We start from the raw sequence: 19,830 nt of genomic DNA, 5'->3' as shown, positions 1-19,830 counted from the left end.
TTGCAGCAGGACTTGGGAGAACATTTGGAGGGAAAGGTGATTGCAGCAGGGCTTGGGAGAACATTCGGAGGGAGAGGGAATTGCAGCAGGACTTGGGAGAATATTCAGAAGGAAGGGGGGATCGCAGCAGGACTTGGGAGAAATTTGGAGGGAAAGAGGATTGCAGAAGGACTGGGGAGAACATTTGGAGGGAAAGGTTATTGCAGCAGGATGGGGAGAACATTCAGGGGGAAAAGGGATTGCAGCAGGGCTGGGGGAGAGCATTTTGGGGGAAAGGGATTGCAGCAGGACCTAAGAGCATTCAGAGGGAAGAGGGATTTCAGCAGGGCTTGGGAGAACATTCAGGAGGAAAGGGGATTGCAGCAGGGCTTGAGAGCATTCACAGGGAAAGGGGAATTGCAGCAGGAGTTGGGAAGAGCATTCAGAGGGAAGAGGGATTGCAGCAGGGCTTGACTTGTATCAGGTGTCCCTCAGAGCCTCTCCCTGCTGTGCCCAGGCCGGCGTGGCCTTTCTGCTGTCCCAGGGTGGCAAAGTGGACTTTTCACAGAGTAAGAAAAGCCCTGCAGCCCATCCCAGCTCTGACACCTCTCCCTTGTGCTTGGCAGCCCGGGCCAGTGTCCCTGTTCCACCCCTTGAAGGCCACCCTGGAGCAGACGCAGCCCGCGGCCTTCAGCAACGCCAAGGCCTTCCTGCGCCAGAAGAGCTCGGCCTCCCTCAACAACGGGGGAGCCCTGTGAGTACCCCTGAGCCCTCCAGAGCCACCCTTGGGGTCACCCCTGAGCCACCACATCTCAGGATCACCCCTGACCTCCCTCCAGAGCCACCCTTGGGGTCACCCCAGAGCCACCACACCTCGGGGTCATCCCTGACCTCCCTCCAGAGCCACCATTCCTCGGGGTTACCCCTGAGCCCCTCCAGAGCCACCACACCTCGGGGTCACCCCTGACCTCCCTCCAGAGCCACCAAACCTTGGGGTCACCCCTGAGCCACCAAACTTCGGGGTCACCCCTGAGCCCCTCCAGAGCCACCACACCTCAGGGTCACCCCATCCACCACTGCTGCTCTGGTGACACCAAAGCCAGCAGCCCCTTCACACCATGTCTGGGACAATTCATGTGGTGGCTCTGCTCCTGTTGTGGTTATCCCAGTGCTGGTGGTGTTGGGATCTTGGTGTTTCCTTCATGAATCCTCACTGGGAGTTGCCCAGGGTGAGTTTGCTCACAGGAATTTGGGACTGTTGCAAAACAACCAAGCAAACCCCGGCAATGAAGTTTTGGGAGGCCAAAGATCCTTGGGAATAAATTCAGCCCTCAAGCCTGTTGCACTGGGCAACAGCAAGAGCTTGCCATGCACAATTTATCTTGTTGGGAAAATGATCCCTTCATGGAGAGCTTTCCAAACACTGGTGACACAGTGATCCATAATCAATTCTCCATTTCCTGCTCTGCAGGTGATTTTCCTCTGAATCATGAACATTGTGGATATTTAGTGACAGACAGCTGAGGTTTAAACATCCCAAATAATCCTGATGGGGAAACAAACACCAGACTTGACCGCTGAAGGGACTTCAGCATGGTTGAGGTGTTTGACCAGTGTCCAGCTGGTCCTGCACACAAAATCAGCCTGAACTCCCAAATTCTTCATTGTCCAGAAGGATTTAAGTGGCAGAAGTTGTTTTCCTTAATTATTGAAAAAAAAAATCATAGTTGGTTTGATTTCTTTGTTCTCATGGGATCTTCAGGCTCTACAGGAGAAAAACCCAGAGCACCTTAGAGCTTCACCAGCCACTGTGCCCATCCTGCAACTGATTTGCACACGTGAAACCCCAAAGGGTGCTCAAGTTTGATTTGCCAAATTTAGCAAAATCTCTTTGCAAAAGGATGAATCTTTTCCCCTTTTTTTCTTTGGACAGGCCACCCCCAGAGGGAGGGATCAAAGAGTCCAGTTCTTGGGGGACCCAGCGCACCCAGGACGTGTTCTATGAAACCAGGAGCCCAGCGTTTGAGCGAGGCCACTCAGAGGAGATCCCCATCGAGAGGGTGAGCAAATGGGGGAAGGGGGAGGAGCAGGTTTTAGAGCTGTGGGAGAACTTGAGAAAATTAGGAAAATGTTTAAAAAAATCAGGTGAAGACGGGGTGAGATGCAGGAGATTTTAAAGGTGTGGTAGAACTCCAGAAATTTAAGAAAATGTTTAGAATGTAAGAACTCCAGAATTTAAGAAAATGATTATGTGAAGATGGGATGAGATGCAGGACATTTTAGAGGTGTGGTAGAATTTAAGAAATTTTAGCAAATGTTTAGAAAAAGCAGGTGAAGACAGGGTGAGGTGCAGGAGATTTTAGAGCTGTGGCAGAATTTAAGAAATTTTAGAAAATGTTTAGAAAAAGCAGGTGAAGACAGGGTGAGGTGCAGGAGATTTTAGAGCCATGGTGGATTTTCAGAAATTTTAGAAAGTGTTTAGAATATCCAGATGAAGGCAGGGGGACCTGCATTTAGTAGAGCTGTCCCTTGAGGCAAGCACTGTTCTGTCTCTTGTTTGCTTGAGCATTGTGGAGAAAGCCCAAACCTGGCAGCTCCCACAGCCAATCTGGACATGCTTTTCCTGGGATTCTGTCTTGCTGCCATGGGTTACCTCAGGCTCTCTCTTCCCATTTCCCAATCCCATTGTCCCAAATCAGGTGAGGGGTTTGAAAGGTCAGAATGACCTGAGGGGTTTCAAGGTCACAGCTGGGGCTCCTGGCTGGTGGAAGAGCTCATCCCACTGCTTGTGGGGTGTCCTGGCTGAGGACAGGGTAACCTGGGCACCCCACTGTGGGAATAAATCACATGGGACTCAATTTTCTTCATGGTGGAAAAAAACCCCTTATTTATTCACAGAACTTCTTTTTATTCAGTTTTACAGATCTCAGTGTCATTTCCATTGGTCAGGAGCTTTCTTACCAATTACTTATTGGTCAGTAACAAGTTGTTATTCTGTATGGATTGGTCACTCAAACCGCTGGTGTGCACGTGCAGGAAAAGTTCTTTGTACAGATAGTTTTCATTTTTCTAACAGTATAAAAACTGTTATAAAACTGTATAAAAACAGTTTTAACCCAGGAACAGATTGTTATGCTAATGAATTGCTGACGCCAGGATTGCTTTCACATGGGAACTTGCACAGTGCCAGCTTGACTTAGAAGAAGTGACAGACCAGCCAGAGCAAGCCTGATTTTAGGAGGCTTTTCTTTATCATTTTTCTACTTCAACACTCCACAGCTCTTCAGTTGTTCTCTTTGCCACACCAGCATCTCTTCCCAGTCCAATCAAACTTCAGGAAGCTGATGGTGGCTTCAAAGCTACATGTTCTTGCTACTGAACCCATTCCATGTTTTTTTGATCAGGTGGTAGAAATGAAGGAGATCAGCCCCACAGTTGCCAACGGAGAGCCCCAGCCAGGCCTGGAGAGCCAGGGCCGTGCAGCCTCCATGCCACGCCTGGCTGCTGAAACCCAGGTGAGAGAGAGGTGGGGATGTGATGGTGGCAGACTGGGAGTGGGCCAAGGTCTCAGCATCTTTTCTTTGCTTGTCATGGGCTGGAGCTGCTTTGGGAATATTGGTGCTAAAAGACATGGAGACGGGAATCCAGGCCTTGTTCTGGGATAGCAGTGGGGTTGTCTGCAGGGTGTGGCTGGGGGATTCCCTGCAGGGTGTGGCAGGGATTCCCTGCAGGGTGTGGCCAGGATTCCCTGCAGGGTGTGGCTGGGGGATTCCCTGCAGGGTGTGGCTGGGGGATTCCCTGCAGGGTGTGGCAGGGATTCCCTGCAGGGTGTGGCCAGGGATTCCCTGCAGTGATTCTCTGCAGGGTGTGGCAGACGTCCTGTGCAGTCACAGCACTGTCCCCAGTTTTACTCCTCCCTGCTAGCAGCACAAAGCAGCCCAGGATGGTCCCTCTGGCTTGGCCACCCAACAGTGTCAGGGTCACTATTTGGGGACAAGGCCATTCAGGCTGTGTTCCCATTAGCTGTGTGTTGTTTTTCCAGCCAGCCAAGCCATGTTCCTGCGCCTTATCCTTCCAGAAAGCTGCAATGTGCTGTGACACACACAGGTGGACGCAGCAGGCACAGGGACTACCAGGGAGCTGCACTGGAACACTGAGTGTGCTCCCTGTATTTTCCTGTACTGTGACCTTGGCCACTAATCTGGTGTTGAGGATTTCCCTTGTTGATTTATTTAACTTATTTTTCAAAGAAATCTCCTCACTGGAGTTGACTTTCACATCACCTTGTGGGCACTGCTTAGTGTGTAGGATGTCACAGATCATTTCTGGCCATTTCACACATTTGCTGCTGTTTGTCCCCAATGCTGCCCAGCCACCATCCTGTCTCCTGTGTCACAACATCTCACCACTTGTGTCCTGCCTCATTCCCAGGGCCTGATTCACACAGCCAGGAGGGAGCAGCCTGGCCTTGTATCGCCAGCTGGGGTCTGTACAAATCACAAACAGGACAGACAGGACTGCTGTGGAACATGCCTTGAGCTGTTTTATTTTCCAGCATCAGTCTCATTACATGGTTATGACAATGGGAAAATGCCACCATCTCACATCCCAGGCAGCAGAAAAAGAACTCAATATTACAACTTCCTTTAAAAGTTTTTTTGACCAATCACGCAAAGCAAAAGCAGACTGACAGTAGTTCTATCCAACCACTATAAGCACACATACCTTTGGTTAAAACAATGCTTGCTTATTTCAAATACAATACCTGCTTGTGAGCCTTAAAACACAATGCACAGAGTTCCATTATCAAGCTTCAAACTTCCTAATATCTTGCTAGATAAACTTTTCTTTAGCTTAGGGAGTTATTCTAGACAAGCGTTAATACACAGACCATTGTTCTATTTGTTCTTGCTTTTCTTCTCTTTAAATAATTTTTCTGCTGACCTATCTCATGGCTACTGTTTAGCTCTAATCACAATTCTGCTGTCTGTGAGGCCTGCCTTTTGCAGCTTTCCCAAAACCATCTCATTTTGTGGATTCCCACACCTTGGGCTGTTTCTATGGCTCTCCCTGAGGAGCAGAATGTGAAGGATTTGCTGCACCACAAAGTGAAACCCTGTGTTGTGCACACACAGCAGTAGCTCCAACGGATGGAATTGTTGTGCCAATGTGCTGGAGGTGCCCCTTGCCAGGCAGAGGATTTCCAACCTGGCTCCTGACCTTTGTGTGAGCCGTGTGATTCTCAGAATTATCACTCCTCACTGTGCTTAGTAAAAGCAACAGCTCACAAAGCAAAGCTTTTTCTCCTTCCCAGAAATTGTCCTTTTTCCTAGACCACAGGTAGCCTCCTCTTTCCTTGGCAGTGCAGCTGGCAGAGCCTTCCCTTGGGAAGCTCCTCTCCGTGGCAGTCAGATATTGCAGGAGTGTCCCTGACAGAAGCATGGGGGGTGTCACTGCCCCTCGTGCCACACCTGGGTGTGAATCAGGCCCAGAATCTCAGATCTAACCTCATTTATAATACAATGTTCAGTGGTTGTAGCTTGGGTGAATAACTGATGTCCTTTCTATGTGTGTCTCCCCCTCCACGCCCCCCCGCCCTCCCTCTCACATGCTGCTCTGCCCCTCCCCAAACTTTTGAGTTCTTTCTAACTCTTATTTGCAACGCTTTCTGTTCCTGGATGCCTCCCTTTCTGTTTGTCTCTCTCTTTTTATGTTCTGCTTATTTAACAAAACCCCTCCTCCTGTGTTTGCACCCTCCCTCTTTGCTGTCCTGCCCTCATCACCTCCCTCCCTGGTCGTCATGGTGTCTGCTGCACATCTGATGTCTGACACTGGCTGTACTGTGGGGCTGCTTCCAATAATGTCCCTCACCTTGTCCGAATTGTTTGCAGAGGAGCAAAGCACGGTCACCTGGGAGTTACCTGGCAGTATGTAGTTTGCACTAAATTGTATCCTATTAAATTCACCTTTAGAGTTAATTAACCTTCCTTTAACCCTTGACTTTTCTCCCCTCTCATCTGGAGTCGCTCCGGCACAGACGCTCTTTCTTTTCCCACTTTTCCCTCTGTCCTGGTCGCTTGCTTCGCTCTGCTAGCAGGGCTTGGCTGGGTGGGTTGCTTTTTTTGTTTTTTGATTTGTTTATTTTCATGCCTCGTTGCTCTGCTCTGGAATTTAGGCAGTGAAAACACTCAGATTGGTAATGAAGAAGCAATTAGGAGCTCTCTGCAGGGGTGCATGCTGTCTCCTGAGGCTTTTTGGGAGCCTGTGCCTCCCATAACAAGAGCCTTGCCTGGATTTATGGAAAAAGGATTGATTGCTTTGCCACTGATTCATGTCAGTGGGATTTCTGTCCCTGGAATAAGTGTGGATGCAGGACCGAAGCCCAAAAAGAAATGTTCGTTTCTTGTCAATCTATGCAGGGTTTTTCTGTTGTTGGTGGTTTTTTTTTTTTTTTTTTGATGGGTTTTTTTGTTTGCGTTTTTGGTTTGGTTTGGTTTTTTTCTTTTTTTTTTTTTCTTTTTTTTTTTTTTGTTTTGGTTTGTTTTGGTTTTGGTTGGTTGGTTTTTTTCTGTTGCTTTCTTTCTGGCAGCCCTGTATGGATTTTGAAAATCTGGATGTGTTTCTTAGTGGGAAATACTTTCACTTCCCACATTTTTGCCCATCAGACTGTCTAGTTTACAGCCCTTCTTCCTTCCTCCAGATGCAGGCTCAGCACTAAACAAGGACACATAGGAAGCTCCTGAGTATAATTTCTTGTCCACACAGATGAGGGCCACAAGAGGTGACATTGACATGGTCCTGATGGAATTGGTGCTTCCAGAGCCACACCAAAAGCTCTGCTGGGTTCCCTCATCCCAGCCTTGTGCCTCTGCTAAACCTTCCAGCACCAGGATCCCAACTGCCCTTCAGTGGGAAGCACCAAAATGTGGGTGACTGGCCAGTGGTGCCTTTACACCAAGGAAAATCCGCCCTCAAGGGGAGGGAGAGTGGTTTTTCCACTTAAAATAACGAGCAGAACTATGAAACCATTGGCTTTGCCTTGGGTAAATATCACAAGGGAAGCAGAGATCTGGATTTCAGGATAAGCAAACAAAAGAGAGCAGACAGGAAAAATAATACAGAGGTCTTAGGAAAGGTTACAGTGAACAGAGTAAATGTTCCCTGAGAGCTGGTGTTGGAGGGAGTTATTGGATTGGGAATTCGAACAAGTGTAAGGCTGAGGGACTGGGGAACATCCTGAATTTCACTGTCAAGCTGGAACACTGTGCTCTGAGATCTCTCCTCTGGCACACGGCTGGGGTGCAGTGACAGACCCAGGGAAGCATCCAGAGGATGGATGAGCTGTTGTCTCCACACAGAGCCAGCCAGAGGCCAGCAGAGAAGGAAATGTGGGAATTGTCCCTGTTTTCTGAGCTTTATCCCTGGGTAGAGGCTGTGAGAGGAGCTGTCCTGCAGGACACTTGTCTGGGGCTCTGCAGAACCTTTGTCAGGTTTTGTACCTAAAGGGAAAGGGAGCAGGGTCTGGAGCTGCCCCTGGCACAGGGAGGGTGTCCAGCAGTGCTGTTACAGCTCTCAGCGCCCAGATGTTTGGACACAAATGTTTTAAAAACAGCAATAGCAAACCCAGGTATTCCTTTCTGGAGAAGTCCTGGTGGGATTGCAGGATGTACACACTAACCTTGCCCCAGGCAAAGGGCTTCAGGGAGTGATGATGGGACAAGAGAAGTTTAAATGTTTGATGGGAGTTGTGTTCACTGCGGGGAAGTAGAAGGAGTTTCCTCGTGGCTTGGCCTGTACCTCCCCTGATTCCTGATTTTTCTCCCCCTCTGTGTGGTGCTCAGCAATGCTGCTTTCCTCTCTGGAGCTGCTTTGGGATGCAGGCCCTGGAGCAGCTGTGGGTGCCCCTGGTGTTGAAAAATTCCCCTTGTGAGGTGCTTGGCTGCTGCTCTGCCCCGTGTCCCTGCTGAGCTCCCCGCTGGGTGTGCTGTGCAGTGCTGCCTGTGTCTGCTCCCCATGGATTGGCACTGGGAGATCCTATTCCCTCCCCAAATTTCACACTCAATCCACGTCCCACAAACCCTCCCTCCCACTCCAGTTTGTCTCCAATTAACCATTTCTCTCCTTGCCCTCCTTGCCCCTTTCTCTGGCTGTTTAACCCCCTCCATGCTGGGAAGCAGGCAGCCGAGCGGGGCGCGGCTCCTTCCCTCACCGCGCTCCGTGTCACTCCGTGTTCCCCGCAGCCCATCCCGGACACGAGCCCCATGAAGCGCTCGGTCTCCACGCTGGCCCCGCAGCGTCCTCACGCCATGCACCTCTACGAGTACTCCCTGGAGCGCATGCCACCAGAGCAGGGCCACCACCACCACCACCACCGCTGCCACCGGCGCAAGGAGAAGAAGCAGAAGTCCTTGGATAGGGCCGCCCATCACATGGCTGATGGACAAGCTGGTGAGTGATTTGCTGTCACCCTGATTTTCAAAGATTTTTCTAAGCCTTCTGATGTTTGCATTCTTGTAGAAAACTGTCTTGGTTTGGAAAGACAAGTGTCTGCTAAGGAAGGCAGGAGCCTCCCCTGAAATGGGAAATATAATCCCTCCCCACCCCTCCGAATTGCGATAAATTTTAAATTAAGGGGCTCTCAGGCAAAAATACAGGAGCAGAAAATAACAGTTCTTTAATAGGGAAGAAAAAAATAAAAGGATAAAACAAACAATGCAGTGCACTGAACAACACTGACAGAGTCAGAACCCAACCTGACACCCTGTGGGTCAGGGTGTTGGTGGCAGTCCCATTGGAAATGTGGCTGCAGCCCTCCTGCAGTGTCAGGGGTGGTTCTGTTGTAGCAAGGGGAATCTGTAGAGAAGGATATATTCTTCCTCTGAAGATCCAGTGGAAGAAGAGGCAGCTGCTGTTCCTCTTTTCAATGCAAATATGACAAATGAACCCTTGGTAAGACTCCTACTCCCCATCTTCAGTTGGTTTCAGAACAGAGAACGCCACAATTGTCTTATGTTCCTAAATGCTATTTATCAGTTTCTATATTCTTCATTATAAACCCAGCTAGTCAAACATTGTGTTCACAAGCAATCAATTATTAGTTAACTACTAACTCTTAACTCCATCAAGACCTACCCATTTATTTTAATTAACTCCAATAAAGCTTATCTCTAACTAAAATCTTAGCTCCTCTAAAATCTCTAAATTCTTTAAAGTTTATGTCTCAACACACTGGTGACCCCCTACCCAACGTTCTCCTTTCAGTAGCCCAGTCTGGAGAGTCTTCTTCCAAGGACAAGAAGCAGGAGCGTGGTCGCTCCCAGGAGAGGAAGCAGCACTCCTCCTCCTCCTCCGAAAAGCAGCGCTTCTACTCCTGCGACCGCTACGGCAGCCGGGACCGTGCCCAGCCCAAATCTGCTGACCAGAGCAGGCCCACCTCGCCCAACGGGGGCCCAGAGCACGGCCCACACAGACAGGTGAGGAGAGGCAGCGTGGGGAAACAGCCCTGAGCTCTGCCAGGGGTTTGTGCACCTTTGCCATGTTTTGTTTAAATTAGAGGAGGTGGAAAGGGCAAGGAAGGTCAGGCAGTTGCAGATAAAGACATTGGGGTCCTGCTTGGAGCCTCACACCAAGGCTGGAAAAATCCTCCAAGTCCAAGCTGTGCCCAATCCCCACCTTGTCACCAGCCCACAGTGCCATGTCCAGGCCTTCCTTGGACATCTCTGGGGATGGGAACTCCAAACCTCCCTAGGCAGCCCATTATTATGCCTGTCCACCCTTTCCAGGAAGAAATTCCTGCTGATGTCCAACCTGAACCTCCCCTGGCACAGCTTGAGGCTGTTTGTTTCCTCTTACATGGGAGCAGAGCCTGACCCCCACCCGGCTCCATGCTTCTGTCAGGGAGTTAGAGAAACCTAAAGGGTCCTCCCTGAGCTTCCTCTTCTCCAGGCTAAAATTTAGTTTTGCTTTTGTAATTGTGAGGTGCTCAGGCCCTTGGGAGAAGCTGGACAGCTTCCTCATGATGCTGGAATGTTCCTGGTCACTGGGAGAGCCAGGCAGGGCAGAGCAAGCAGTGACTGACAGCCTGACGAGTTGATAGGAAGGAAAAGGTGCTCTTTAAAACTTAAAAATGTTAGGTTGGGAAAGGCTGGGGGATTGTTCAATGCACTCATGTCCTGCCTTGGGAGAATGTAAACAGAAATGGGAAGACAGGCCCTTTCCTCTCACTCATGGCATTTGTGTAAATTACTGCAGCTTAGTTCACTCTCACAAGACATTATTAGTAACACAGGAAGCTGCCAGACCCTTCTACCACTCCAAAATCAAATGTATAATATTAAAGAGAAGAATGTGAATGCATTTCTGTTAAAGGGACTTGTTAAAGCCTGTCCAAAAAGCTTTTGGTTGTTATTTTTTCAGAAATTGGCTATTTAATCCAAAGGCATTTCACTCCCAACTTGCAAAAAACAGTCACCCACACCCTCCTTCCATGCAGAATCCGTAAGAATAATAACATAATGATAATAATAATAATAATAATAGTAACCCATAATCCAGTTTTGGCAACAGAAATAGATTAATGGAGTCCTAAAATGGTTTGATTTGGAGGGGGCCTTAAAGCTCATCTCTTTCCAACCCCCTCCTGTGGGCAGGGTCATCTCCCACAAACCCAACACGCACAATTGTAGGGTGAAGTTCTGCACCAACCCACCCCAAAGCAAAACTGTAAAAAAACCAACAATAATTCATAAAAATCCCCAATAACTCAGGTTTTTGAGCTGCTCCCAGGCCAGGTAAGGCGCATGTCGAGCCCTGTATGCTGTGGGTGCCTCCCCTGGGCAGTGTCCCCTCTGTTGGAGCCGTGTGCCAGTTTGCGTCCTACCGATGCTCTGCCCCTCTCTGTTCCTACTGCTCCCAGACTTGAACTCTCCAGCTCTTCACATCTCGTGTTGAATTATCTCTCGAGAACCTCCCGCCCCGACTGTGCTTGTCTAAACTCTCTCTTTTTTTGCTTTTCTTTCCTCTTGTGACTCGTCTCCGCCTTCTGTTGCTTCTCCTTCTGTTTGATACCTGCCTGCCTTTGTGTTTGTCCGGTGTTTCCCTTTTTTTATTTTTTGATTTGCTCTGTTCCAATTTTGATGTAGGGCAGTGGTTCAGTTAATGGGAGCCCCTTGCTGTCGACATCTGGTGCTAGTACCCCCTGCCGGGGTCGGAGGCAGCTCCCACAGACTCCACTGACCCCACGCCCCAGCATCACTTACAAGACCGCTAACTCCTCGCCCGTGCACTTCACCACTTTCCAAACCCCCACGTTCTCCCCGGGCCGCCTGAGCCGCGGGCTGTCCGAGCACAACGCGCTGCTGCGGGGGGAGCAGCAGCCGCCCCCGCCCGCCGTGGCCCGCATCGGCTCCGACCCCTACCTGGGCCACCGCGACGATGCCGCCGACAGCCCGCAGCGCGCCGCGCCCGAGGACACGCTCACCTTCGAGGAGGCCGTGGCCACCAACTCGGGCCGCTCCTCAAGGACTTCCTACGTCTCCTCGCTGACCTCGCAGTCGCACCAAATCCGCCGCGTGCCCAACGGGTACCACTACACGCTGGGGCTCAACACGGGCCCCGGCGCCAGAGGACGCAGTTACTACCACGAAGCCGATGAGGATGACTGGTGCTAGCGGCTCGGCGGAACCCTGCGAGGTGTGCGTGTTTAATAAGGATGAGTTTTATCATCTGGAGGGCTGGGAGCTCCCGTGGGGGCCCGGGGCCAGAGGTGGCCGGCGGGGCAGCCCTGAGGACTGCTCAGTGCCTGGGGCTGGAGATGCCCCTGCAGCCTCTCTCTCCTCTGTTGTTCTTTAGTTTTTTCCTTTTTGATTTGTTTTTGTTTTGCACTAGACAGATGGAGGAAGAAGGCTCCCTCCTTCTGGGGAAGGCAGCGAGAGGAGCACATCCCTCACTGCCCCCTCCCCACTGCCTTGTCTAGTCCCGAGACACGCACCAGGCGCCAACCCGGCCGCGGAGGCCAGGAGCCGGGAGAAGAGCGATCCTCACCTTCCACGGTGGAAAAGCAGAACTGTGGGTCCTTCTCATGATTGGCGCAGTTTTGTTGGGCTATTTCTTAATTAATTTACCATCATAATTCCCCCCTGCCAGGGTGGGAGCCGGGGGTCGCAAAGGGACTCGCGCGAACAACGCGCACCCCCCGCGTTTTGTCTCGTTGAGCGCTGAGAAGGAAGAGATGCACCCAAGAAACTGGGAGAGGAGAAACACAGCCCAGAACAAAGGACAGTCCTTTGGGACTTGATGTTCAGCCACTGCAATCCTTTAGGGCAGAGCTGGTGCCACCCCCGAGCTGACCCTGCTGTGACACCACTGCCCTGGGGGTCTCTAATGTCACTCACCACATTGGGTCCTTCACACTGACACACGGTAAAGCCACAAGAGAGCTCCTTTGTAAGGACTGTTTCCTTGCTGCTGAGACTTTTCAATCCATCCCTCTCTCCTGTTGACTGCAACACACCCTCACTGTTTTGTCTTGTTTACAATATAAGCTTGATTTAGCAAAAAACAACTTAAAAAAAAAAGTCCACAAAAAAAGAACAACCCAAACAAAAAGAGGAAAAAAAAAAGCGTAGGGTTGAGAAGAAGAAATGTTATTGGTTTTATATCAAGCTATTAGATAGAACTTTAACTTTTCATTGTGTGCATTTTTGTAAATTGTACAGTAAAAAAAAAACAAAAAAAAAAAAAAGAAAAAAATTTCCTCTTTCTGTAGAGAATTAGTCCAATTGTCATTCCAGGTCCCACCGTTTCTACCGAATGCTCCAGTTGTTCACTACTAAGTGCCTAACCTTTGAAATCTTTCACAGTGACGATGCAACCTCTTGCTTCGAGGCATCAGAGCTTGGGCGAGCGTGGGGAGGGCAGAGGGTGTGGGGCCGAGCAGCCGGAGCCTGGAGGGGCCCTGGGGGCACTGTGCCCCAGGCTGGGAGCTTCCAGTGGGGAAGGCAAACGTGCTTTGGGCTTGGTTTGGGTTTGGTTGGCCTTTTATTTTATTTTATTTTTGGTTAGAATATAGAAATATAAATATATATATATATATAGATATACTTTTATGGGTGAGAGGGGAGTGATTGCAGCAAACAAAGCCAGCCTTGTCTCATTGCCCAGTGGAGGAAATGCAGGTGGGAAAGGGCAGCATCTGCAGGGGTGCTCCTGCAGGAGGAGCAGCATCTCCCACAGGCCAGCTGAGAGAGCTCTGGCCGTGCATCACTGGTGTGGAGGGCAGTTGGAGTGAGTTGTTTTTATTGCCTGATAGGAGAAGGTTTAAAAAAAAAGTGATGATAATAATAATAATAATAATCCAAACCTCTAACTCTGATTCTCAGGGATGAGATTTCTGCGTTCTTGCAACGACTTTTGTGTTGGCTGGTTTCTTTCTTTTGTGCCCGTGTGGATTCCTGCACTGTGAGCCTGGGAAAAGGGCAAACACGCTGTGCTGGCGGGGAGGGAGGCTGGGGGCAAAGCCCAGCCAGGACCTCCTGCCCAGGGCTCTGCTGAGCCCTTGTTGGGCTGGTTTGGGGCACAGGGCAGCCAGAGGATGTGGAGAGGTTAAAAGGTGAAAGGAGGAAGGGTGGGAGGTGCTGAGCACATCCCTAAAAGCGCCGCTAGGATAGAGGATAGGGTTGGAGAGGTGAATTTTTTCAGAGGATCTACCAGGCCCCAGACCTGTGGAACTTCGCCAGGCGCGGCAGTCGCACGGGGTGGGTGGAAATCCCACTGGCCCTGGCGATCTGTTCTGTCCCTGGGTTGCTTGGAGGGGATCAGATACCACCAAAATGCTCAGGAGGTCTCTCATGCTCTCAGCAAAGTCTGTCAGCCTCAGGCAGGAGCAGTCTGCTCTAGGGTGGTTCTTCTCATCTCCTGTAGCTCTTCTCTTGAGGAAACTCAACCTGGTTTTGTTCCCTCCGGTGTTTTGTTTTAATTTCGTTCTGTTCAGTAGCAATCTCTGGCCGATCTCATCCCTGGATTCTGCTAAAGGATAACTCCTGTCTGTATCTCTGTCTCTGTACTCGTGTGCACTCGGAATAAAGGCAGTGTGGTAGCCAGAGGTCACGGCTGGCATTCCTGGCATTCCCAAACGGAGGGCTATGCAACCAGATGACACGTCCGGACACACACCCACCCCACCACCACTCCAAGACCTTCATCCATCTCTAGCTTTAGCTGCTGGATTTTCCTGTTTCAGGCTTCAGCGCGATTGTGACCAAATGTTTTATACATTTTCCTGAAATGAAGGCACAAACACCTTATTTGAAATTTTCCAAGGGAACGTTCCTATTTTACTCCAGGAAGTCGAGGGGAAGGGACAACACCATCTCTCTGCCTGTGCATGCAAACACTGTACCCACACTGGAAAGCAACAGAGATGTCTTTCTGTACGGAATAATTCTGTCTTTTCCCCCTTTTCCTCTCCCATTTTCCATCCTCAACCCCCCAGCCCTGCACTAACACAGCTTTGGGTCACCCCAATTCATAGGCAGAACACAAAGAAGAATCTCAAGTTGTCCAAATCCTCCACCCGCCTCGTAGGGGTCGATGACAGTGACAGACAAGCCTGACCACAATTATCCATAACCCTTTCCTGACATTTTTTTACAGCCTCTCTGCTGTCTCTCCATCTTTCCAAGAATCCTCATAGTGAGTTGCCAAACTTGAATTGCACCGATCAGTTTTCTGCATCCAGAACCAGTCTCGTAGTGGCTGTACTTTGAATAAGTAATGTTTGCATGTAATATATATACATATATACATATCTATAAAAAGTATGTGCATGGAAAATGTTTATCTTCGTACTTTTTTGATACAATGTATTCATCAGTTGTTAATTTTTAATTATATTTGATATAAATTTGGGGGTTTGTTGCAAAACTTTATATTTAAAAAACAGTGTGAAAAACGATCAAAGTTCCAACCATGCAACACAAGTGGAACTTTACCCAAAAAAAAAAATAAGGGAGAAAAAAATTGAGAAAAAAAAAAGGTTCTGTGATTGCCTAGTTTGCTGCCTGAGTAATATTTATCAGCCAAACTTTGAATTCTGCAGTTGTTTCTACAATTCCATTTTGTATGAAGCAAAGTCCTTGAATTAAAATAAAAACTTAGCAAAAAAAAACCAACCTGAGCAATTCCCAGACGGTGTGTGCGGTGTGCCTGCTGAGCGGGAGGCGCCGAGGGCCGGCCCCGAGGGCTTGCCCACCTCCAGGAGTGACAGCCCGGGAGAAACTTCATTCCACACTGGCATTTTGCCAGGAATTGGCCACATCTGTGGGGTTTTTTTGTCCATAGAGGCTTCACAGATGCTTGGTTTGAGTAGGGAGCTGTTTGGAAATTTGTGGTGTGGATCCAGCATGGAGATCGCAGTTCTTGGAGTCCAACAGGCAGCAGAACTGTAAAGCTGAGGGTTAAAATCCCCCAGAAGGGATTGATTCCTGCCAGGTTTTTAACAGAGGGAAGTTTCTCCTGTAAAACGCTGGCACAGGTTGCCCAGAGGAGCTGTGGATGCCCCATCCCTGGAAGCATTCCAGGTCAGGTTGGATGTGGCTCTGGACAAGCAGAAGGTGCCCCTGCTCATCCCAGAAGGGTTGGACTCAAGGACCTTTCAAGGGTATAACCCTAAACCCAACCCAGACTATTTCATGTGTGGCTTCCTTTGGCTCTAATCCTGACTGAACCCTGGCCCCACTCCCTGCAGGTGTTCCTCGGGCTCTCTCAGAAGTCAGCAGCCTGAGGGGCTGGATTGGTGTCAGAGTCTGTTACAGGCCCTGCTGTAGCACCTGGAGAAAACAGAGTTAATCTTAATCATACTTGTGGAATTAATTGGAAGTTTGTACTTCCAAGGCTTGCACTGAGTAGAAAAACCCAAGGGCTGTTGGGACAGAAGGAAAGAACTTCTCATTTCTCTGTATAACTGGAGAATCCCCCTCACTCCTTTCCAGAGACAGAAATCCACTGTGTTCCTCCTTCTCAGGGTCTTGTGGTGTCACACAACACCAAGGACTTCAGAAATTCTTGGATGCTGTAGAGAACTTTTTAGAGCACAAGGTCTTGACTCTTCTCTCTTTTGTTGTCTTTTCTGTGATGAGACCACCCGAGGTCCCACCTGAGATTTGGTGTGGAGTGAAAGGAAAGCATCCTCAAGCTCCTGATCTCCAGGTCAGGCTGGAGCTTGGAAAGGAGATGTTTGGCTTCAGGTCACACAGTTCATGGTTAGCAAGGTTTGGGGCAGGAGAACCTTTCTTTGGCTTGCAGCCTGGTCTGTGCTGGGTTTGGGGTTCTTGGCTGGATGACACTGAAGGGTAGCATTTTTATTTTCTGAAATAGCCCAAATAAACATGAAATGGAGATTTCTGAGCAGGGTCCAAGGGAAGGTTTGAAGTGGAGGATTTGGGAATCAGTGTCCACCCCAACCACTGAGGATACCCTGCAGGATTTGCTTCACCACAACCCCCTGGGAAGCTGCAATCTGCTTGGGGAGCACCTCTCCCCTTCACACCTGGATCACAGAGACCTCCAAACCCACTTTACAACCCCGTATGAGTTTTTAAATCCTAAAATCCTTTTGATGACTCTCTGCCCTTTTAAAGATTTTTTTTTTCCTTTCCTTCTCCTTATTCCACTTGTGCTCTTTGGGTGCAAGGCAGCAATGGATCCATCAGCTTCTCCAGGGCCTGCCTGAGCCCTGGGCTGAGGGAGCTGGGACAGGCAGGGTCCCTGATCCCACACTCCCACACCTGAGATGCTGCAGCTGGAACCTCTGGGCTTGAGTTCAGCTGAATCCCAAAAATGGCTTTATTTTTGTTTCTCATCCCATTCCTGGTGGAAGGTTTTGCTGTCAGAGTGTTTGCTCCCCCAGGGGCACATCTTTCTAGCAGAGACAACACAATTTCCATTCCCTTCATTCCCTGTGGATAAAACCTGGATCAGCTTTTCCTAGGCCAGCACCCCACACCCTGTTGTGCCATTAGGGGGTAGCATTTTCAGGCTTTTTCTACTTTCTAGGGAAACAGAAAAAAAAAGAAAAAACACTGATTCAAAAGGCTTGAGAGTCATTCCCTGGAATATTTGTCGTGGGATGCAGAAAATTCAGGCACACCTGAGTTCAAGATGCTCAGGGAATTTGGCTTTTTTTATTCCCTGGAGCATGAAAAGCTGGGATCATCTGCTGATTCCTCATTCCAGCCACATTTCAGACGGCACCCACAGACTCCTACATCCCCTCCAAGGTGACAGATTACTCATCCCAGTGTATTCATCCCTCTTTATCAAGCCTAAGCAGATCTCCTGATATTTTCCAGGCTGTGAAAACACCGTTTTCACAAAGTGCCTGATGGTGATAACAAACCTCCACTCAACGCTGTCACTCAGCACATTCCAAAATATTTTGGAGAAGAGGCAAATTTTGCATTTTTGATTTAAAAAAAAAAAAAGTCACTTGAGACCCTTGAAAAGGACTAAATTGCCCAGGGTCAAGTGAAGACAAGGTTAAGGTTGTTCTGTGTCTTCTTTTATGTTTGAAGGCACTGGGGTGTGCAGGATTATTTTACAACCATAGGTTTTTAATAGGATCCCAGTGAGGAGGGGTCACTGGGAATTTAGCATCTCCCTAGCAGGGAATTCACTTGGGGAGAATTTAAAGGGCAGAGCAGTAAGAGAAATGCTGGAAGGTTTGGGGACTGAGGGATGGCAGCAATTCATGCACTGGGGGCTCTGAGAAGGGTGTGCAGATATCTGGGAGTGAAGTTTGGGGTGAGTGAGTCAGCAGGAGAACAGAAATCTGAGCAAACCAACCCTGAGAGAAGGGATGGAAATCCAAAATGGAGCCCCTCCACCCAAGGAGGGAGGCAGGAACAAGCTGGTGGAGCAGAGCTGTTAATTCAAAGCAAACAGTATCAATAACGGGAGTTTATTCATTTTAGCCTCACCTCCACTTTCTGTCGTTGCTCTGAAACAGAATATCCCAGCCCTGGCTTTGTCTGTGTCTGTTTTCATTATTTCTTGGGTTCTGGCAGCCTTTTATTCTGCCCAGCACACACAGAGGAGGAGGAGGAGGTGTGGTCCTTGTCCAGCTACTCATGCACACCCACAGGGGTGGAAACCTGAATTTTCTCTCCGAGGGCTGAGGAGGGCGTGGATGTGGTTGTGTCACTGGATACAGCAGATGAGAGGGTGGTTAAAAAGAGGATGCTGAGCTGAGAGAGGACTGTGGCACAGGAATCCTGGGAATCTGACAAGGGGATTTTCCTCCTCATGGGTTGGAGAGTGTTGGAAAGACCTGGTTCTGCAGGTGATCCACCAAAACCAGACCTGGTTCTGCAGGTGATCCACCTAAAAAAGACCTGGTTCTCCTAGTGGTCCACCAAAACCAGACCTGATTCTGCAGGTGATCCATGGAAACCAGACCCAATTCTGCAGGTGATCCACCTAAACCAGACCTGGTTCTACAGGTGATTCACCAAAACCAGACCTGGTTCTGCAGGTGATCCACCAAAACCAGACCTGGTTCTGCAGGTGATCCACCAAAACCAGACCTGGTTCTGCAGGTGATTCACCAAAACCAGACCTGGTGGGATGTGCAAGGAGCAGAGGGCAGAGTCTCACAGGTCCCCCAGGGGTGGGGTGCCAAGGGATGGGACATGTGCTGCTGGGACAGATGCTCACAGCCGAGGGAATCAATCAGTGAGATTCTGGAAGGAAAGGCAAACCTGTGTCACGTGTTCTTGACAAATAAAATCCTCTCCATGGCAAAGCAAAAGCTCCTGGAGTGTCTCTGACCTTCATTTCCCCAGCAAGCTGAGCCAGTGTGGCAGGGGAAGCACCTGGGAAGGGGCACAGAGAGGTGGCACAGCATTGAGCTTGGCTCATGTCTCAAGCAGGATTTCAGGTGGGGATTCCAGAATTTCTTTCCCAATGCCATGGTGTGGCACACATCAGCAAAATGACAGCTGGGTGTCACTCCTGAGCATCTCCTGCTCTCTGTCAGGGATGTCCAGCTGCAGTTTGGCTGCCTGTCTCCTGCTGAAGGTTCCCAAGTCTTTTGTGTCTCTGCATGATTGCTGCAGGGAAAATATTATCGTGGATTGGGAATGAGCCTGCCTTCCCTATGGACCTGAGCCAAAACCCCCCAGAGGATCTGTGAGCACCCAGGGCTTTGTCACACAAATGGGGGACACTGGAGAGCTGAGCAGGTGGGGTCTGCTGTGGGGGTCTGCAGTGGGCTGGGGGTTCTCTTTTTTGGGGTGAGCTGCAAATATCTCCCATTGGGAGGGTGGTGTGGCTGGGGAGGACCTGGCCTGGCTCAGATTTACCCCCTATGGTCCCAGTAAGGGGCTGGACTGGCCCAGACCCTGAGGACAGAGGGGTTATGCCCAGTCCAGCTCTCACTGGAGCGCTAAGAAGCCTCAATCACCCCAAAATGCCAGGGCAGGAGCTGCTTTGCCGGTACCCCCAGGGGGAGCCGGGCACGGCCGGGGATGGGGGTGAAGCACCCCGAGAAACACTCGCAGTGAGTTTTTGCGGATGGGAGGATGTGGGATGGCTCCTTTACCTGCGGAGGGCAAACCAGCGCAGGAGGGGCTGTCAGCAACCCCTGCAGAACCCCTGGAGGTGTCCCCGGAGGCACAGCCGCGTGTGCGTGTCTGGGGTGTGTCCGTCTGTCCGTCCGTCCGTCTGTCACCCGCACGGGGTGGGGGGGGGGAAGGCGGACCCCCGCCCCAAACCCCTCATCCCCAGCTCGGCGGGTTTCGGGGAGGGGGCGATGCGGGCCCGGGCGGTGCGGGGCAGGGCGGGGGCCGGCCCGGG

At 50.0% G+C, this 19,830-nt stretch overlaps 1 protein-coding gene across 1 annotated transcript in view; it reads left to right on the top strand.

Moving 5' to 3' along the window:
• The window catches only part of LOC131566863 (voltage-dependent N-type calcium channel subunit alpha-1B-like), a 317,557-nt gene extending 304,746 nt beyond the window's left edge, over positions 1–12,811 (top strand). The window contains exons 45-51 of the mRNA XM_058818307.1: positions 606–733; positions 1,913–2,039; positions 3,384–3,494; positions 8,220–8,427; positions 9,241–9,452; positions 11,121–11,672; positions 11,870–12,811. Coding sequence (XP_058674290.1) covers positions 606–733; positions 1,913–2,039; positions 3,384–3,494; positions 8,220–8,427; positions 9,241–9,452; positions 11,121–11,648 — 1,314 coding nt within the window. The 3' untranslated portion in view covers positions 11,649–11,672; positions 11,870–12,811. The remainder of the gene's footprint in view (positions 1–605; positions 734–1,912; positions 2,040–3,383; positions 3,495–8,219; positions 8,428–9,240; positions 9,453–11,120; positions 11,673–11,869) is intronic.
• Positions 12,812–19,830: the final 7,019 nt, after the last annotated feature.

Source organism: Ammospiza caudacuta, chromosome 21 (genome assembly GCF_027887145.1).
Source record: "Ammospiza caudacuta isolate bAmmCau1 chromosome 21, bAmmCau1.pri, whole genome shotgun sequence".
Taxonomy (NCBI): Eukaryota; Metazoa; Chordata; class Aves; order Passeriformes; family Passerellidae; genus Ammospiza; species Ammospiza caudacuta.
The sequence above is the reverse complement of the archived record's forward strand: the minus strand, read 5'-3'. Positions and strand labels throughout refer to the sequence as shown.